This window comes from Micromys minutus (genome assembly GCF_963924665.1).
Source record: "Micromys minutus genome assembly, chromosome: 1".
In the NCBI taxonomy this organism is placed as follows: domain Eukaryota; kingdom Metazoa; phylum Chordata; class Mammalia; order Rodentia; family Muridae; genus Micromys; species Micromys minutus.
This window is the reverse complement of record NC_137969.1, coordinates 106,459,315-106,480,321: the sequence shown is the minus strand read 5'-3', so window position 1 is coordinate 106,480,321 and position 21,007 is coordinate 106,459,315. Positions and strand designations below refer to the sequence as shown.

Sequence of the window (21,007 nt, the reverse complement as noted above, 5' to 3'; positions counted from 1 at the left end):
TTTCCTCAATAGTAAGTGGTCAACAAACTAATTCTTGTCAAAAATGGTCAGTTATTATTATAAGCTAGGTTAGGGAAGAAATAATATTTAAGCAGACAAACCAAAGATTAAATACAAGACACTTAAAACATTGATTTATTCTTTATTGCAAAGATTTATGACAAATTAAAGGTCAACTTTTTAGTTGCGTGTTCCTCTTCACTCTAAGCATATTGAAGTCAAGTATGTACCTGATAATGCTCAAATCTGATCTATGATGTGAACATTAAACACTAAGTTGGTACATCAAATGTCACTTTGTCAAGCAGCATATTATAATTCAGAGAGGTTATCAGGACAGTTAAAATTTAAATTCAGGGGCACTACATGTTTCATCACCTTAAAATCTTGATTGACCAAAACTTAAAAATTATCAGCCTTGATTCTGTAATACTTTAATATTAATGTGTGAGTTTTGATAAATACTTTCAGATACCTATGTTGTCCACCAACTCTGGCCTTACACCTGATACTTACTTTAACCATAATTATGAAGGTAACCAGGTTTCCTATATGTAAAGTTTACTACTATCAGTTCACCTATGTGTAAGCCATGTGTCCTCACTCTTTCCCAGTTTTTGAAGCTGTGATGTGTTTATCCTCATAAAATTTCTATGACACAGTTAACACAACCACACTGATGACACTTTCAGGGCAAAGCAGAAGTCAGTAGTCCTTCGGTGTCATCACCACTGAACTCTGTTCTGTCATTGCTACCTGGATGAACACTGACATTTAGTTACAAGTTTAAAGACACAAGAGTTTAAAAAATTGATTTGCACAAAAGAAATAAAAAAAATTATATACAACAAATTGGTTTTTAAAAATACAAAAATAACATCTGTCACTTCTGTCATGCCAACAACTTGACATATATACACATGCAGAAAAGTTCCAACTCGGTCATCTGAACAGCTGTGCTCTACTATGAGGAACAAACCGCCGCTATGTTTCACACTGACAGAAGGTGTATTCAAAATATTTCATATGCTAAATACTGCAATAGTCTGCACGTATAAATGCTGGTTATAATAGTTTTTGCTTTGATTAAAAGTATGTCTTAAACAAGCTAACATTAAGTTCACTAAAATGCACAATAGTTCAGCAATCTATGACCTTACAATAAAGAAACCCAAAATGTACAACTATAAAAAGCAAGAAACAATTACTGCCATGCAAAATTTAAATTGAAAACTGCAAGAAAATGCAATTTAAAACAAGCTCAAATATATGTTAACACACAAAGAGTCAGCAGCAAGTTCCACCAACAATAGACTTAAAAAAGAATACATTCTCTTTGCTGGTATAAATCAGATCTTCAAATCTGAGAACAAGCCATCTGTCCTCTATCTCAAGAAATCAGCTGCAATGAAAAAGAAAACCACTTTACCACACCCAACACACAACACCAAGTATGCATACATCATAAAATCTTATTTAGAACACATTAAAGTGACCACAAGAAATCAGGTGGTAGCAATACAAAACAGATATAAAGCTACCATGTGTACTATGAACCTATCTTAATCTAGGCCCAAACTTACTATAGTTCCTCATCCCTGTTTATTAACAACTCTGGGATGTCAAATGATTTTTCACTGACACGAATACTCAAAATGCGATACTTGATAATAAATTTTTGGTTTTTATGCCAGTGATCAAGTAGGAAAAGGAAGAAATATTTACCTCTTTTACAGTTGTTTTAATGAAATCTTTCCTCTCAGTTAAATCATAAGCAGGATAATTTTCATATACCTAAAAACACAAAAGCATATTTAAAAGTCTGTGAATTAGAAGTAAACTTTGCCATAAGTTACATGTAGATTCTAAGTGTTCTCTGGTTCTCCATAGACTTGTATCTGCAAATGACTTACTTTAATACTGTATTCAAAGCAATACAATTAAAGCAACTGAGACTGTATTTTTTATTAAACAAGCCTAATGGCACATCAACTGAGCAGGTAGTAATACATTCTAATTCTCTAATCTAGCTAATTCCCAGCCAAAATTCTGAAATGCTTGCATTAACAGATTTACCTGGCACTCTCTGCTCCATGCATGTATGGTAGCTCTTGGCCCCTCGCCTCATTGCTGAGTCCTCCCCTTCTCTCTACCCCCTCCCTTGCTGAGATCAGAAATCTAGCTCTATTTTCACTAAATGCTCAACTTCTGACAAATAACTGAGTAACAAAGCTCACACAGCACTGAGACAGGAGACACTTAGAATACTCATTCCAATGCCATGTCTAGATTGCAACCAGAAATGGGGGCAGAGAAATCAGCATTTGAATAACACATGGGTAATCTTTATACAATAACATGAAACAGTTGAGGGTCACCATATCATGAGGAACTATTTAGCATTAGAAAGGTTGAGAACCACTGCTGTAGAAAATATTCTATTATTCTGGAACTCTAATAATCCTAGATACTTTTCCACACCCTTTCAAGCCTTGCCTAGCCCCATTTCCAAGTAGGAATACCTCTTTTTCTATGACGATGTACTCACTCCTTCCAAAAGGTCCTAATAGTTCCCACAGCTCTGCTGGAGTATTTACCTCTCTACCACACTGAATGGCAGGCATATTTAATGACTTCTCTGCTTTATCAGTTAACAATTACCTACTCTCAGCTTGGTAGGTATATAAAGACTCAATGGATGTCTAATCAATTAAAAATAAAAACATAGCATAAGATTCTGCTTAAGCCAATACAAGCTAACAATTCACTACCAGGAAACTGTTTTAAGTGTAACATTGTAATTTTATTCACTCTATTCAAAAAATTGTTTAGGACAGAGATGTTTAATTGATTTATGATCGCCATAGCACCAGTATTTACAAAAGAGCCTGAAACAGTTCAATCAATAGCCTCTGAATGCACAAAAAGATGTATTAATAGTTTCAAACTGAATAGGTTAAAACTAACAAAAAACTGAAGCCAAAGGGGAATAACCACAACATGCACTTGCCCCCGTTACCTCTTTGCAAATCTGCTTCATTGTGACTTCTTCCAAGTTAGCATCAGCCAATAATTTTTTCACTGTTTCCTTTAGCTCTTCATCTGTAGGTGGTTTTTTCAATTTTTTAATTAAGGGTTCATCATCAGAACTATCTTCAGATTCAGACTCTAAAAATTAGGATACTAAGTGTGAAATATTTTGCTTGAACAGTAAGGTATAAGATGAAAGCATTTTTAAGTTTTCAAGAGAGCATTAGCCCAATTATAACTCCCTGCTTAATTTTATTTTTTTACATTTAAGACTGCATCCAAAGCATGCACTGAAATTTTTTTAGCTTTGAAAACTGACATGCTACTTTCCCCCAATGTTCTTTGAAGTTTATTGTCTTATACATACATTTATAGAATGTATATGCATATGCTGTATGCGGAGGGTTGCTGTCATTACTTCTAGTGTACCTTTTTTGGAACTGTTTTGGTTCTTCTTGGTGGTACTGCTGTCTGCCTTCTTAACATTAGCACTCTTTACAGATTTTTTACTTTTAGCGGTAGCTTTCTGTTTTGTCTTTTCTTTTTTAGATGTCTTTTTTGGTGGTTGCTAGAAAGGAAAGGAAAGCATGAGTCACTATTATTCCTTCCCTCTTTTCTCACAGAAAACCTAGCTATCTCAGCTTAACCATTACTAATTATCAATTGTTGAGAGGAATTGTACCCTAATGCTATTTCAATGTAAGTCTAAGCATATGTCACCTATATTATTCCATTTAATCGAGGGTGAAAGATAACTAAATAAATACTACTTATTATCTCCTACTGTCTCCCTGAACGAGAACCCAAGCTGCAGGAAGATGAACTTTTATCCCTTGTGATCACTGATAAACCCTAACTTCTAAGAGTGACTAGTATACAGCAGTTGTGTAGTAAACATTTGTGAGTATGTGAGGAAACGTATACAGTGACATCATCTTGTTCACGATCACATTAATACAAGATTTAAATACAGATCTGACTCTAGAACATATGCTCTTAAATTCCAATCCACAGATGATTCAATAAAAGCTAAGTGCTGGACATCTGCACAAATTACAGTATCCAAATTAGAATGTATAAATACTCTGAAGAGACTAAGTATTAATTCTTCACTTAATTAACATTCCCAAAGCAAAAATCCCAAAGGCTGAGCACTCGGAAGCAGAGGATCTCTACGTCTGAGGCCAACCTAGTCTAGAGAATGAGCTCAGGACAGCTGGAGCTACAGAGAATATCCTTGTCTTCAAACAAAACAAATTCTCATCTTTATGCATCAAAACTACCACAAATAGCTTGACGGAAAAATGTTTTACAGTCTCAATTTTGGAGTTACATCATAAAATCAGAGTTTTGTTATTTGTGAGATAGTGCTATAATACATACCTAGAACAGCCCTGAACAATATTCTTTGCCATGGGTACTAGAGCCAGCCCTCAACTGCAGGTATGTTATACCTCACCTGACTTTTGTTGCTTAACACATTTCCTAAGAGTGCAATCATACCACACAAGCAGTATGAATTAAGAAAAATCATAGTTCACACCATAGGGTCTTGAGGTAACCTGATGACTGTGAAATCCCAGCCTCAGTTTACCTCCAGGTCCTACTGTCCCCCACTTATCTAAAGGAACTGATCTATGTCTTTATGAGATAAATGTACAACTGTGTGAAAATACTTTTTAAAAAATTATTTTATGTATATGAGTACACTGTAGCTGTCTTCAGACACAACAGAAGAGGGCATCAGATCCCATTACAGATGGTTGTGGGCCACCCTGTGGTTGCTAGGAATTGAACTCAGGACCTCTGGAAGAGCAATCGGTGATGCTCTTAACCACTGAGCCATCTCTCCAGCTCATGAAAATACTTTTAATGATGCCTCTTGCCATATAGGAAACGATATTACCCTCCACTGCTACCAAATGCCTCCTTTTGTGATTAAGAAACTCCTTCATTATGCATATTAATTTTTCCTAAAATTTGATGCTGCAGTCTTTAATAGCAAAGTAGCTACTAGAGAATGGAAATTATTAAAGTAGCATTTTGCTGACCATGACACAATCACACTTCATAACTTTATGTTGGTAGATATAACTTGGCTAACAAACATCTTCATTTCTATAAGTTTTTGGGTTTCACTTATTTTTAGAAATCAGCTGTAATTTTTTTTGTGACACACTGATTTAGACCTGATGATTTGAGAAACACTGAAAACTGAACAGTAAACCAACAAGCTCATACTTTAGTGGTACAACCATGGGCATAGAAAAAATAGACAAGGAACTTATCTATTACTTCACCTACCCTAAAGATGCAGTTACTAGGTACAGGTAACTCTGGAAAAGATGAGCATTTCAAACATCTCAGTGTTGAGAAAAAAAAAAAATGGGACAGCTTCAAAAGTTAAGGAAAATATAGGTCATTGGTATTTGGTGGTGAAAACCACCAACTAACCAACAATCAATCAACAACCAACCAACCAACCAACCAACCAACCGGACATCTGAGAAGGCAAGTTAATTTTAATTTTCTACTAACTCAATCCTTATAAATCTAAATATTATGAATCCTTAAGGAATCCTTTAGAATCCTTAAGATTCTAAAGCCAACTTAACCATCTCCCCTTAAACATCTCACAGTGTTACCAATTTGATTGGTAACATTTGATTACTTCACATTCTAACACCTGGCCTATAGGTCATTAATCCTAACAACCTCTTAGAAAATACAGTACAGCAGTGAATAAGAACATGAGCTTATAATCAAACTTTGTTTTAAATATCAACTTTGCTGCTAATTTTGCATTCTCAACCCATTCTCACATTTCCAGTCCTTTTTCCTAGTCAGTAAAAAAGCAAGAAAAGAACAGCCCTGTTTGCTAGTTCGTGGTGGTGCGCACCTTTAATCCCAACACAAGAAGGCAGAGGCAGACAGATCTCTGCAAGTTCAAGGCCCTCCTGGTCTACAAATCGAGTTCCAGGGCAGGCAAGACTATTTCACAGAGAAACCATGTCTCAAAAAAACAAAAACAAAACGAGAAACAACAAAAACCCAACCAAACAAAAACCACCACCACCACTAGGGAGGCTAAGGCAGTTAGTTGGCTGTAAGCTCAAGGCCAGCAAGAAATACAAGTACTTTTAAAAAGATTACAAGAATTCCTAAACTATATAAACAAAGGTGTACCTCTTAACTCTTAAGAGTTAGTGAAATTTACGATCTGAAAGAGTCTCAGTACATACCTCTGTTATTTAACCAAACAGACCCCGAGACTGTTTTTCCATTTACAAAAGGAATCTTTAAAAACTAGGAAGTTCCAGAGGGGGGGAAGCTAGATTCCAAACTATAACTTATTTTGAAAGATTTGTGCACGTGTGTGTGTGTGTGTGTGTGTGTACTATTAAGACCAGAGAGGGCATCAAAGTCCCTGGAGTTGGAGTCATATATTGAGATTTGAACAGGAGCAGCAAATGTTCTTAATGGCTCAACCATCTCTCCAACCCAAAGATGTAAGATTAATTAACATAAATTTTCAAAAAATTGGAGAGGCTTTTCCATGTAGAATCAAGAAATGGCACAAACACTTTTGGCCAAAAACCCAAAAATCTTGCGAGAACAGGCTTACCTATCTGTTATAGGCAGCGGGGCTCTTGAAGGAGGGTCACCAAAAAAGATGCCTGTCACAGAGCCAGAATTCTGTCCTCACAGCAGAAAGGTTGTACTGAATGAACAAACAGATGAATAATAAAAAAAAAAATTAGCTTAAATGCAGGATTTTTCTAACAAGTTGGCAGAGAAAAACCAAAATGCCAAAAGAAAAATGTGCAATTCCAGGTATAATTCATAAAAAGAATGAAATGTAAATGGATTCTTATCACGGTGACCTATCAACTTTGATTTCAGACAAGATTTAAATAGATTATTCAGTTTTGTATATTTTCTGCTGTGTAATGAAGTTCTTAGTTTCTAAAAGTATTATAATTTTATTATTTCAAGACAGGGTTTCTCTGTGTAGTCATGGCTGTCCTGGAACTCAGAAATCTGTCTGCCTCCGCCTCCTGAGTGCTGGGATTAAAGGCATGCGCTACTACCACCTGACTATGTATGTCCACATTCCTACTATCAAACAACTCATTCAACAAGACAGTTAACAAACTTTGTAACCACAGGTGTCTGATCCATAGGATGTGGAACTAACAGCCTCCCTCTCCCTCTCTCTCAAGAGGGTAGCAATTAATGAACTGAGTCTTATCTGGCCAAAGTCAAAGAGTGGTAAGCACTCTCATCCTTAAATGGGACATCTGTATCAACTCCCACCCAAGGCCCAGGGATTATAGAAGAGAACAGAATAAATTCAAGAGCTGAAAGATGGGAGCAACTGTCATGAAACACAGCCATCCAGATAAGACTCTGCCCCTCAACCATGAACACACACCAGCTACAATACCTTCACCCGACTGGCTCTCCAACTTTTTCATCATGGACAGAGGCAACAGTAAAGCTCACCCATGCCTTCCTCAGGAGTAAAAGCTATTTTTTTAAGGTTTATTTGCTTATTTACTTAAAAGATTGATTTATTCTTCAGACACACATGAAGAGGACATCAGATCCCATTACAGATGGTTGTGAGCCACCACGTGGTTGCTGGGATTTGAACTCAGGACCTCTGGAAGAGCAGACACTGTTCTTAACCACTGAGCCATCTCTCCGGCCCAGGAGTAAGGACTATTAATGGTTGCTGGTGGAGGAGATGTAATAATAAACTAGATGAGAAGGGGGAAAAACGTATCTATAGACTACTGGAATTTTATCTCATAAAGCCTGTCAGAACAAACTATGTTGGGAAAGATCACCCTAAGAGCTTTTTACAAGGGGGTGATTTGATGTATCTACAGAGCATTGTCTTCTTTTGTCCTCCATGGATTCCCATTTGGCCTAGGTTTGTTTATGTCACTAGAGGAAGTAAAACTCTTTGTAAATGGACGGTTTATATATGCCCATAAAGTATCTTCCTAGACTTTGTATTGGCAATAAGACTGAATTTTGAAATACTTGGAATAAATACTTTCTTAAGGATTCTTTTGTTGTATGTGAGGCTTCAGATGGTGTTTCTGTGTAGTTCTGGCTGTTTTGCAACTCATTCTGTAGACCAGGATGGCCTCTGTCTCATATAGGCACAGTGCCACAATACCTAGCTAAGGACTCTAACAGTAACAATATCAAGTAATGCATAATATATGTTGTCAGGGACTCTGAATTCATTTAATGATTCCATGAGTTTGGTTCCATTTTCTAATGGGAGATTGAGTACAGAGATTAAGTAATTTAATCATATATAACAAAGTCATATATACACACACACACACACACACACACACACACACACACACACACACACACACACACATATATATAAATAAAAAAAACTATGGGTGACCTGGCACTTGAGCCCAGTTTCCAAACCTTTATAATAACTTTTATAATTTAATTTTTCATTATTTGCCTTTAAAGTTTAATAAACAATGAAGGGTACATAGTAAATGAGCAAAAAACTGAACGAGGAAAATAGTTTAAAATCACAGGGGCTAATGAGACAGCTCAGGCCACATAAGCATTGACTTGAATTTAACCCACATAAAAAACCAGGCACAGTGATGCAATCAGGTGGATGGAGGCAGGGTATGGTGATGATAGCAGGTATATCTCTGTAAATAAGGCTAGTGTGGTTTATAGTAAGATCCAGGCTAGTCAGTGAAAGGGGGTGGGAGAGTGAGAGCAGTTGCTCAAGGGTTGCTCTTTGACACAATCTGTTACAATTTCTTATGTAAATATAAACAAATATTTTACTCTCAGGTGTTCTGATTACTCATTCTCCTTCCACACCAAAATACATTAAAAACATTTGTAAAGTACTGGTTGTAGGAACGCCTTGGTGGTTAAGAGCACTTGCTATCCTTTCAGAAGACCCAGTTTAATTGCCGGAACTCATGCCAGATAACTTAAAACCACCTGTAACTCTAGCTTCAGAGGATAATAGTCTCTTCTGGTCTTAGAAGGCACTGCACTCATATATACCGACACACACATGCATATGAATTTTAAAAAATGGATGAAGCACCTGCAAGATATGTTAAAAAGTTTTCACATTATCAAAGTTCATACTTAGTTTCATAGACAACTTTAATAATCTGACATTAGGAGCTAATGGCTGAGCTGTTCTTCTGAGGGATCTGGGACTAATTAAAAGCACCCACATGGTAACCATATAGAACTCAACTCACAGAGGATCAATGCCCTCTTCTTCTAATAGCCTCTGCAGGCAACAGACATTAAAACAATCTCAGGTCAAATATATACACTAACATATTCATAAGATATGTTTATTATGTCTTTTAAAAAGAATTTATTTTTAATTATAAGTATGCATGCTTTTCTGTGTAAAAATGTGTAGTTCCCTGCAGAAACCAGAAGTGGGCATTATAACCTCTAGAGATGGAATTACAGACATTCAACTTGGGTACAAGGAATTTTGATCTTTTGAAAGAGCTGTATAAGCTCTTAAACCACTGAACCACCCTCCCAGTTTCATAGTTTGCCATATTCTTTCAATTCTATGGCGTTCAGGAGATGCAAAGCATCCCCCCTAAGCACACAAGGTATATCTATTAGTGCTTAGAGACATTTTTGGCTATCACAATTGTGTGGTGCTTCCCACAACAAGGAAATAAGACGATGTCAATCCAGGATTAATCGAACCTATGTACTTCTATACACATTTATAAAATAAGTTCTAGGGCTGGAGAGAAGGCTCAGTGGTTGAGAGCATAGACTGCTCTTCCAGGGGTCCTGAGTTCAAATCCCAGCAACCACATGTTGGCTCACAACCATCTGTAATGAGATTTGACGCCCTTTCTGGTGTGTCTGAAGACAGTGACTGTGTTACTCACATACATAAAATAAATAAATTAATTAAAGAATAAAGTAAGTTCTAATCTCTGAAGACAAAAAACAAAAAACCATACTAAACACCACTAATAGGAACTCACCTTCTGTACCTACCTTCCCAGACCTTGACTGAAGATATAACAAAAGCTAAATTTCTTAAATAACAGTTATCCTCCTACCTAGTATTTTGTAAATAAAAATTGTTCCATTTCTAAGTGATATAAACTCCAAATGCTATTACACTCATTAAATAATCGCCAAAAGGCTGGGGAGAAAATGACAACCTTTAACATTTTATTTTTTCTATCAAGTTAAATTAAATTCAAGTCAATTATAAAATATTAATATGTTATGAAAAAACTACAACAACCACAACAAATAAAAATGTGCTTCAATGGGCTGGAGAGAGTTCAGTGTTTACGAGTACTGGCTGCTAGTCCAATGGATCCAAATTCAATTCCTAGCACCCATATGGTGGGGCTCAGTCATACATACCTCCAGTTTTAGGGGACCTTGACACCCACTTCTGGTCTCTGTGGGCGCCAGAAATGCATGTGGTGCAGACATATTTGCAGAATATAATCCTCTGCTGCTTCCTTTCCCATTCCCCCACCCATATGAGAACCAGTTCAAGGCCCATTTCAAAATCAGATCACAAACTCAACTGTTCTTAAACTGTTAAATGTTTAATGGAGAGAAATAAGCCTACTCAATTATTTATGTATCTTTACAATTTAAAAAATTGCTTGTTTATATAGCAAAATATCTTTCTGATAGAAAACATTAGCTTAAAACATTTTACCTCCTCTTCACTTTCTTTCTCTTCATCTTCTGAAGACTCTTCCTTGTTTTTCTTCTCATCTTCATCACTACTAGACTCATCTGACAGAATTTCAGGACATTTAGTTTGCTTTGACTTCCTTGTCGTTCCAGAACTGTTCCGTTCCTTCTTACTACCTTTGCTGGAAGATTTTTTGGATTTTGGCAATGGCTGCATATAAAAATTCATTGACAGTAACATCAATAAGGGTATTTCTAAGTCAATCAAATCAATTCCTTTTGATAACTACTGTTCAACTTAAAATGTCGGAAAAGTATTTCAGGCTTATGGAAAGAAGTCATATTTAAGTGTGTCAGGCTGCACTGCCAGCGTTCACATTTGTATCATAAAGGCCTGGCAAGACCATCTGAAGCAGGACTAGACTCACTGCAATGAGGTCAGGTACTGTTTACATTTGACCAAGACAATATTTAAAATTACACTCAATTTATCTCACTTTTTAAGAACTATAGATGCCATTACAAGGAGCTCCTTGTTTTAAAGATCCCATGAATCAAAGGAGCGGGAGGAACCACACTAAGAAAATAAAGCTTAACCTGAAATTGTTTTTCCTAACTTTATAAATAACTGTACCACCTCTCTCTGTAATGCCAATTTCTCAGAGACATCATTCGATAAGTAATAAATTTTGAGTATGTTAATATAAAATTACAGGCATGAAATAGGTAACTTGCTATATTTTGCCCTCAGTTAAACTACATAAATTTCTAACTGCATGAGAAAAGTGATTTAGCCAATGAATTTAAGTGCTTCCTTAGGAATATATGCTGAATTTTAAATTTAAAAAACTAGGTAACAGCCCTACATTAACTATTTCTTCAACCTATTTCCCTTATTCCAATTCCTTTCCAGACAGAAAAACCTAGAGCCCTGGTTTGTAGCTTATCTTACATTTAGGTACTTTTCTTAACCCTATACTATTCACATTTGATTTGAGAAAGCAAATATGCTATTTAGTTTATATTATGAAAATGTTATAGTTCTGTCAAATAGAAGGTATATATTTTAAATCTAGATGACATCACTGATGAGCAAAAAGGAATAATTTGTTAATAACCAAATGGTAAAAAGTGATCCTTACCTTGCCAGAAGGCTTTGGGTGCATTAAGAAATTCAAGATTCTCTTCACTAGTTCACTGTTCACACCTGACCTCTCTAAGTCAAGAACCTCACAGATGCTCTTTAACATGGCATTTCTAAACCTGAAACAGAAAGCAGGAGAAAACAAGGTGATTACAGATGAATTATAAATATTCTTCATGATAGAGAGACAAGAACAAACAAAATTGATTTGATTTGCTCACATAGCCGTTACAAAAATTTTTCTGTGGCTTTAATGGATCTGACCACAGTGTACAACCAATAGAAAATAAAAAATATTTACCAACAGTTTAAATAAATGCACTAGAAAATTACATAAGTTTCCAATACTACAAAATTCATGAACTTAAAAATGGTTTGGGTTAGTTATTTAGCACTATGATGTCTCAATCATTTTTATTTAAATTCTTATCTATGGCATTTAATAAAAAATTCTAAGAGTTTGTCACCTTGCTAGCACTTAAGAAAATTTCTCATGAGATTACTTTCAAGGCAAGTTTAAAACATTAAGAAACAGTAATTGGAGGAAAATATATTTCACTATAGTTCCTTCAGATCTTATCAAGTCAACTCTGAGGAAATGAAAATTTACAGGTTCTTAATGATTACTATGGCAGTCAGTATTTACTAGAACAGAAAAGACAACCCAAGTGAATGCTCAGAAAAACTTGTCAAATCCTGACACCTCAATTAGTTAGCAATCTACTAGAAAATGAGCAGGTACTCATTTAAAAATACTAAATGTAAGCTTATAGCACATTAATCAAAGTTATTTGTAAAAATAACTTACCTTTTCAACATTTCTTCCTTCTTTTTATACTGGGTACTGCCCTTTTCAAATGGAAAGCCACTGAACTGACCCACATTCTTCTTCAACGAGGACACCTAAAAATGTTTATTATTAATGCTACTATCCAGAAACGTACAAGACAAAACCAATAAAAGACAATGTCTTCATTTTCAGATTCATCTTCCAAATCAAAACATTGATTTATTCAACAAAAGTGTATTTGCTACTAACATGTTATAACATTACACAAATCCTACAAGCTAAATTTTTTTCAACAGTCTGAATGCAAACATATTTTCACCTAGAAATATTCACCATAAATCTGCAGATGTAGAAAGTTACTAGTCAATGACTACTTTTTTAAAGTAAAGAACTATAAGTATACTAAAAGTTAATGCCATTTACTAGTTAAGAAACAAGTGTAAATTAGATTGTTGTGCTGAGTGAAGTTAATGTGTATTAAAATAAGTTAGACCATACTTCAGACATCCTCTACCTTCATATACAACCCAAAGCAAATTTTACTTCTAATATAATTATATGACCTGGAGAGATGGCTCAGTGGTTAAGACCACTGGCTATTCTTCCCAACACCTACATGGTGGCTGACTCAGCACTATCTGTAACTCCAGCCCAAGGGATCCAATAGTCTCAGGCATCAAGCAAGCATACAGTGAACAGACAAATATATACATGCAGCCAAAACACCTACAGAAACGGAACAATCTCTTTTATTTCAAACACAGTTACAAGCAGTATGATATAATAGCTACAATTTGGCAAATATTTGCCGCTTACTTTTATGGGTATTGCCTAAAATAAGATACAATTACAAGGAACCATGTCAGAACATGGAAAAACTAATTCTATTATCATTAGAAGTCACAACAGATTGTATATATAATTTAGATTTTCAGTTTAAAGCAAATTTCATTTCCTTGTTTTTGTTTTGGTGGTAGTGCTGTTGGACTCAGCTCAGGTCCTTGGGCATTGCAGGAGCAATCTATCTCTAAATTATTCCGACAGCCCCAGTTAGAAGGAGAAACAAAAGAACCCTAGTCACTACCAGCTATGTACTGGTATGTCCTTAACAGGTATGCCACGGCCTTAACAAATGTATCTTAGATTTACTCACTGGTATAGTGTAGAAATTGAACTAGTTGACCATTAAAGTCTTACAGAATTAAAATTACAGCTCTAAGGTTAAGCATCTTAATATATTAAGTATGAAAAAACATGGTAAAGATATTTTTCAAATGTCTTACTGTGCCCGGCCTGTTGTAAAGCAGTTTGTGTAGATTTCTAAGTTCATCTGTTTTTTTCTTACTCAGAAAGAAATGTATCCTTTCAATTTCACAAAGTTTCTGACCCTTCCCTGAAAAACAAAATATCACAATTAAATACCAAGGCCTCAATAACATTTACAAAAAGTTAGTTTAATGAAAATTATACACACTGCATGATTTGTATTACTTTGTGCTAATAGGGAAAGTTAAAATGATGTCAAAAAGTATATCCCACTTCCTAAACACTAAGTATGCTGCTAGTAGCAAGTGTTTGTTGCCTAACTGAGCACCTTTTTCCATTAAAGCAATATAAACTCACCTTGTGCAATCGTAAATGGCTCTCTTTGTAAGGAAGAAACTTGCATCGTCAATCTCTCTACTTTCTTCTTCTCTCTCTTGCCTTCCACGATAAGACTCTTTTCTAGAAATTAATAATTCTTACATATCAAAAAGCTAAAATTATGTCAACTTTACAAACAGGTCAGGAAGAGCTCTTGAACTCAGCACCTTACTTTCCTCCTGAGCTAGTTTTGAGAGGTAAATGAGTATGGAAGCTTTTTTTTTCTAAAGAGTAACATTTTACTTGTTTGTCAAACATCTGGTCTAAAATAACAGAAACTTCCATCCAACTACAATTATCACTATTAAAATCTAGTCATTTGACTTGTCAAACAACCATCTAGTTTCTCATTTATCTTATTTTTCATATACAAGTAAATGCATCTATATGTATATTCAATGTAATGAGATTAGTATTTCAATCATTTTATTGTCATAGGTATTTGAACTCTTCTAAATTTTCATACAAACATGTAATAATTATTTAAACTAAGTAGTCATCCTACTGTGCTAAAAACACTAGAACATGTTTCTCCTCTAACTGTATTTTGTTACCTGTTTTAAGATAGTTGGCTGAAAATTACTTTGTAGTTTTATAACAATACTCACACTGTCTGTAAGTCAGTCTGAGAAGGTACCCTTTAGTCCAGACTTCTGAGAAAAATCCCAGGAAATATGTGGTATATAAAGCTTAAAACATTAAGTTATATTCATTAAAAACCATTTACTGATTAAAATCTAGTTAAATAAAAAACTATATTTTGTGAAGGTCCTCTCATTAATTCAAATCACTGTCTACTGTGTCCAAATTGTACCAGATACTCAAAAGAATGAGGTTAAACATTTTTTTTTTTTGGAAATTTCAACTAGGAAAATAAAAACTATACTTCATATAAAAGATGATAAATATCTTTAAGAAAGACACAAATAAGGGTTATGGGTAAAGCTCAATGAGAAAATGTCTAAAATTCCAAGCCCCTAGACTCAATACTCCATTTTGAAAAGAGAAAAGGGTACCAAATATAAAATGTGTGAGCCTGGCTGGCCAGACTGCTGTGCACGTAAAGGTGCTTGCTGCCAAGTCTGGCGATCCAAGTCTAATAATACCCAGGGGTCAAAGCCCCAGAATGAATATGGTGAAAAATAAGAAAAAGGAATCAAAGCATTAGTGTAGGCTTTCCACGACAGGTCAGGCTTGGGGGCTATAAAGAGCTGCAATGAATAAATGGAGAAAGACAGCACTGAATCAAACAGCTCCTGTAGTTTCCCGGCTTCCTCTCAGTAATAAGTTGTTCACTTGCTTTGGACCAGGATCTACAAACGAAAAGTTCTCAAAAGTCTAACCCTGGAACAGTACTTTCAAATTAATACACACCCCACTGTAACCTTGACAGTTCCACTATGTCCTACAGGAACCCAAACAACATATCCAAGACACCTCAGTATTACCACCAAGCTTGCACACTTGTTTTTCTACAGAACAGCATCATACAAACCCTGTATATCATCTCCCCAAAATCACTTCCAATTCTTCAGTATCTGTGGGACAGACTTCAGTAATTTCACTGTCCCACACCTTTCTGTCAGTATACTGAAGGTAAGTATTCTGGGACAAATAGAACAGGAAGTTACAATCCAGTTACCCCAAACACCCCCAAAGAGAAAATAATGAACCAGTTCTAAAACTGTAAAGAACTAATCTTACCAAAAAAAAAAAAAAAAAAAAAAAAAAAATCTCTCTTAAAAACACAACCAACTTATTCAGTTAGAACAAAACCCAGGATCTTATGAGTCACCCACTGATAGTCTCTCCAAACATCACTGGGCCTTTTATAAATAACTTCTCAACTTCTTTCTGCCCAAGAAAACTCACCACCTCCCTTAAAGTCTGAGCTATACAGAGATATTGCAGTCAACTTTCAGTCATATTATTGTAAGCATTCCTTCTAGGCTCCGCCCAACAGTTACCTAGCAACGGCCAGGTAGGCCTATAAAAGGGTCTGTTTGGCCTGTCTTAGTTCTTTCCCCCTTCTCCCTCTCTCCACATGTTTCTGGCCTGTCCCTTTCTCTCCACTCCCTTATTACCGCCCCTTCCCATGCCCCAAAAGGTATGGTTGGTACCTCAGGGAGGAGGGATGCTTTAGCATGGGCTCGCTGAGGTTCCCCTCCCGCACACCTCACCATACCACCTCTACAAACATTCATTGGCTTTATAAAACACATCAACTACAAACCTAAAAGTAATTTAAACAATTCTTATTAAGATTAATAATTAAAGTCAATGCTTAAATACTTAAAATAAGTGTCTTGTCCTCTTAACCTAAATGATATTTATAAAAAAAGAAATGATAGTCTGGGAAGAGCACTTTAACTTCTAGGCTTGTCCCTAAGTTTGGCTGAGCTGTGGCCGTTTGCACCATTAAGCTAGATTGTGAAGGAAAAGCTGAGACTGTCTGGGGACTGCTGCAGAGGAACAGCATCGGCTGACACAATACTACTTTGCACAGCTCAGCCAAAGTCAAATGATGCTTCTTACCACCTTTCTTTGTCAGAATTAGTTCCAAAACCGAGACAGCTGCGGGTTCACGTTTTAACTTTCAGTTCAGTTTCCTTGTTTTCTAACTACTTTCTCCAACAGCAACAGTTTGCATATGTGAGTCCTAGGCAAAGAAAAGTGCCCCCAAAGAAAAAAACCCTTACTGGGGGAAAAAAAAAAAAAAAAACATCAGCAGATACAAACAGCTGAGAATGTGGAAATAAAAACCATTTCCAGGCTTAGCAAGAATACCTGTAGTGTTAAGTTACATTACAGAATCTCAGGGTAACTTCAAAATGCGGATCTCAGACTTACAAACTTCCTAACGAACGAAGTGTTCCGATGGCACACTGGGAAAACTCTTGCTACACTTGCACCAAAAGCCTGGCAAATACTCAAAAGAAAAAAAAAATCCAGATTCTTTGCCACTGTTAGCCTTCGTGTGAAATCAGCCACTCGGACTGGATGCCTCTAAGCGTTAAAAATCACAGTTATCTGCTTCCCAAAAGGAGGGGGACTTAAAAATCCACCCGTGAGGGATGCGCATCCCTGCCCACCTTTTTCTTCCTCCTCGTCGTCCTCGTCCTCGTCGTCGTCGTCCTCCTCCTCCTCCTCCTCACTCTCCTCCCTGGGACCCGGCATCTCGGGTTCCTTCTCGGACGCGGGCGGCGCGGGGGTGTCCTCTCCCTCCGCAGCGGGGGCCGCCGCCGACATGCTGGGGGCCTGCGGGCGGGGAGGAAGCCGCACGCTTCGGTTCGCTCGCGCGGGCAGGAACGTAGCGACCGCCCGGCGTTAGCTCACCTCCAAGGTCTAACCTAGTCTGTCACTCCGCCCGCCTCCCGGGGGATGCCCGAGGCGGGAAACCGCACCGCCCTCCAGCCGCCGGCGCGCGCTCCCGCCCGGCCTGCGCCGCCCGGGGCCGGGCCAGGCCAGTCTGGCCAAGGCGAGCAGAGCGGAGCCTCGTCCCCTCCCCCGCGGCAGGCCTCCGTGCTTATGGCCGCGTCTCCTCCCCGCTGCCCTGCCACGGGGGCCGCAGCGGCGCCTCCCGGAGGCCAGTCCTCACCGTGAGTGCGCACGAGAAGGCCGCCGCTGAGTAGAAGGCGCGCGGGCCGAGATCCTCGCGCCGCGCGCTCGCTCGTTCTCTCTCCCTCCGCGGCTCAGAATCAACAAGATTTTCAAAATGGCGGTTCGGGAAGCAGAGCGGGAATGCGCCGGCCAATCAGCGCGCTGCGCTGGGAGTTGGCGCGCGCGGGAGGGCGAGCGGGGGAGGCGGGGCGGCGGCGGCCCTGGCTGGCAGCTGGGGCGGGGTCTGGGGGGAGGTTTTGGGGGGGTCTGCGGTCCTTGGCGCCGGGCGGGTGGGTGCACGGGGTGGCGGGCGCGAGCCGGGGCCTCCGCGCTGAACGGTCGGACGCTAGGGGGCCTGCGAGCTTCTAGCCTCCCAAGCCGGGAGAAAATGACGGGCCGTCCTGGGCCGCGTAGCCGGGGAGCGGCTGGAGGTGGCGAAGTTGCGGGATCCGCGGAAGTCTTTCTCGGCACGGCTTTACGCACGGATCGCCCTACGGACGGGCTTGACCTGGAGCCACCAACCACCCTGTCTCCTAGAGGTTGTTCGAGATGAAGGCTCCCAAATGTGACCTACTTGTGAGGCTTCGCGTCGATGGTACGCTGCACCCAGACAAGGACCCACCACGTTAGGTGATCACACCACCAGCGACACAAATAGATTTCAAACCGGTGAATGTAAGATAAATTCATTCTCTCCACCCCGCCACCCCCAGGCCTCCCCTATAATGCAGATACGGTATCTGTCCAGTCCACACTCTCTGTCAAGAATTTTAGGCAAACCCACTCACTGATCTTTCAAGAACCCACAGTTTAAAAACAGTATTTCCTCACGTGCTCTCCTGCGTGTGATTGTCATTTTCTCCCTACCCTGAGAACACGAATGATCTCCCCCCAAACCCCCCTCCTTTTATCCAGTCAACTTGGTGGAAATATGGTTGGTTCCATTTGCCATGACTCCGGCTGCTGACACAGTTGGCCGTTCAGTCACACAAGTCTTAACTCACGGTCCTGCACACAGTAACCATCCACTTCACACTTGCACTGCCAGGGCTGCTTCTTCCTGTTAATCTTCAGTGAACTGTTATCCTTCCCATCTCTGGCCAAGTATTTTTCCTTCCTCCAGGCCATCACTGTTGATACCATTCTCATTCGTTCCTTTCTAAGTACTGAGTCCTCTGTTCATCACCACAGGCCTGCCATCTTGGATTTTGGTTCCGACAGTTCTAAGAACAGAGAGGACTTATTGGGAGGAGGAAGATTGAAGGAGATGGGAGGAGCTTGTGGGAGTCTGAACTTATTTCGTCCTAGAGATGTTAGAGGACTGAGATTTATCATCACCAAAGTGGAAGTTAAAAATAATCTGTCTTAGGGTTTTACTGCTGTGAACAAATACCATGACCAAGGCAAATCCTCTAAAGGACATTTAATTGAAGCTGGCTTAGGTTCAGTCCATTATCATCAAGATGGAAGCATGGCAGCATCCAGGCAGGCATGGTACAGGAGGAGCTGAGAGTTCCACATCTTCATCTAAATGTTGCTAGCTGAATACTGGCTTCCAGGCAGCTAGGATGAGGGTCTTAAAGCCCACATCCAGTGACACACTTACTCCAACAAGGCCACACCTACTCCAATAGGGCCACAGTTTCTAATAGTGCCACTCTTTGGGCCAAGAATATACAAATCATAACATAAATAGTTGAATGTTAGTGTCTAGAGTTCAAAGAAAGAAGCAAGCAGTAACTCACAATATAAACTTTGCAACTGTCAACATGAGATTAGCATATAAACCCCGGCACTGAATGACATTAGATACAGGATGAACAGAGGTAGTGGTGAGAAATTAATTTGACATGAGAGGAGAGAGAGTTTCAAGACTGAACCTCTGAATGCTACAAATTTATAGGTTTAAGAGAGGAAGGAAAGCCAGCTGGGATGCTGTAGAGTAATAGTAGTCAGTGGTGGAGGAGAATCAAAAGCTGTGTCCCAGAAAAGCTATGTCCCAGAAGCCAAGTGACTTCTCCACTAATAGCGTCTTCCAAAGAGAGTGTGACAAACTGGGTGAGAGGTGAATGAAAATTCGACCATTGGATAGAACTATATTCTCAGTGACCCCAAAGAGCTGCCTCTGTTAGGTAGTGGCCATGGAGGTGCTAGGAGTGGGGATAAAAGGTAAATTCAGACCCTCTACAGGAATTTGACTTTCCACTGAGTGTAAGAAAGCAGTAGCTCAAAGGGACCCTGCTTTTTAGGGAAGAAGATACCACTATATTATGATAGGAGTGACTTGGGGAAGAAAAAAAATTGGTGATGCAAAGGAAGGGAGGGACTGCAGCTGAAACCACTGTATCAGGCTGGTCAGGCTGGGCTCTCTATGAGCAGATGCAGAAACAGAATTTGGAGCACTAAATATGTTTTTAAGGGGTCAAGACCTGTGAGAGGAAGGAGAAGAAAGCAAGATTGGATAGAGGAAGAATGAAGCTGATCCCACAGGCTGTCAGCCCACCCCGGAGCTGTGGAGTGAGTACTGTTCTTCAGAGGCCCCGAGAGCTGGCCTGCAAGTTGCTCCGTACTTGTGTACAGGCTGCCCCAGGAAGGGTGTCAGTTCAGGGGGACGGGAGGGAGTGACAACAACTTTGACACACCCTGAAGGAGGTGACAAATGGAGGCCACCTACTGACCACAGCTGTACAGGACCTGAGTGGCACCACTCCAACTCTTGCCACAGGAGATAAGAGGACATGGGACCTAGTACACAAGTGGAAGAGTTGTCCTTCGTAAGAGAGTAGACAGCTTCTACATACACCTTAGTCTGTGCTCTGCTAAATGCCTGGGACTAGGTGATTGGTAAGCAATAGATGTTTATTTAGTCTATGGTTCTGAAAAGTTCAAAAGCATGGTGCCAGCAAGTGCTATTATGTCACTACAGCACAGGACATTACACCGAGACAGAGAAAGAGCAGGTACAATAGGGTCACATCTCTCTTAGAGCCTTTTCTAATTCTAACACTTTTTTTAAAACAAATCATTCATATATATATATATATATATATATATATATATATATATAATGTACC

At 38.8% G+C, this 21,007-nt stretch overlaps 1 protein-coding gene across 1 annotated transcript; it reads right to left on the bottom strand.

Moving 5' to 3' along the window:
• Positions 1–122: 122 nt before the first annotated feature.
• Positions 123–18,053, bottom strand: DEK (DEK proto-oncogene). Its single transcript, XM_080917445.1, has 11 exons — positions 17,932–18,053; positions 17,426–17,591; positions 14,313–14,414; positions 13,973–14,082; positions 12,708–12,802; positions 11,898–12,018; positions 10,778–10,966; positions 3,460–3,598; positions 3,020–3,168; positions 1,726–1,794; positions 123–1,402 (listed from the first exon to the last, which is right to left on the bottom strand). The coding sequence occupies exons 2-11, from the start codon at positions 17,580–17,582 to the stop codon at positions 1,391–1,393; spliced, it is 1,143 nt and encodes a 380-aa protein (XP_080773571.1). The 5' UTR covers positions 17,583–17,591; positions 17,932–18,053; the 3' UTR covers positions 123–1,390.
• Between the last annotated feature and the right edge of the window lie 2,954 nt (positions 18,054–21,007).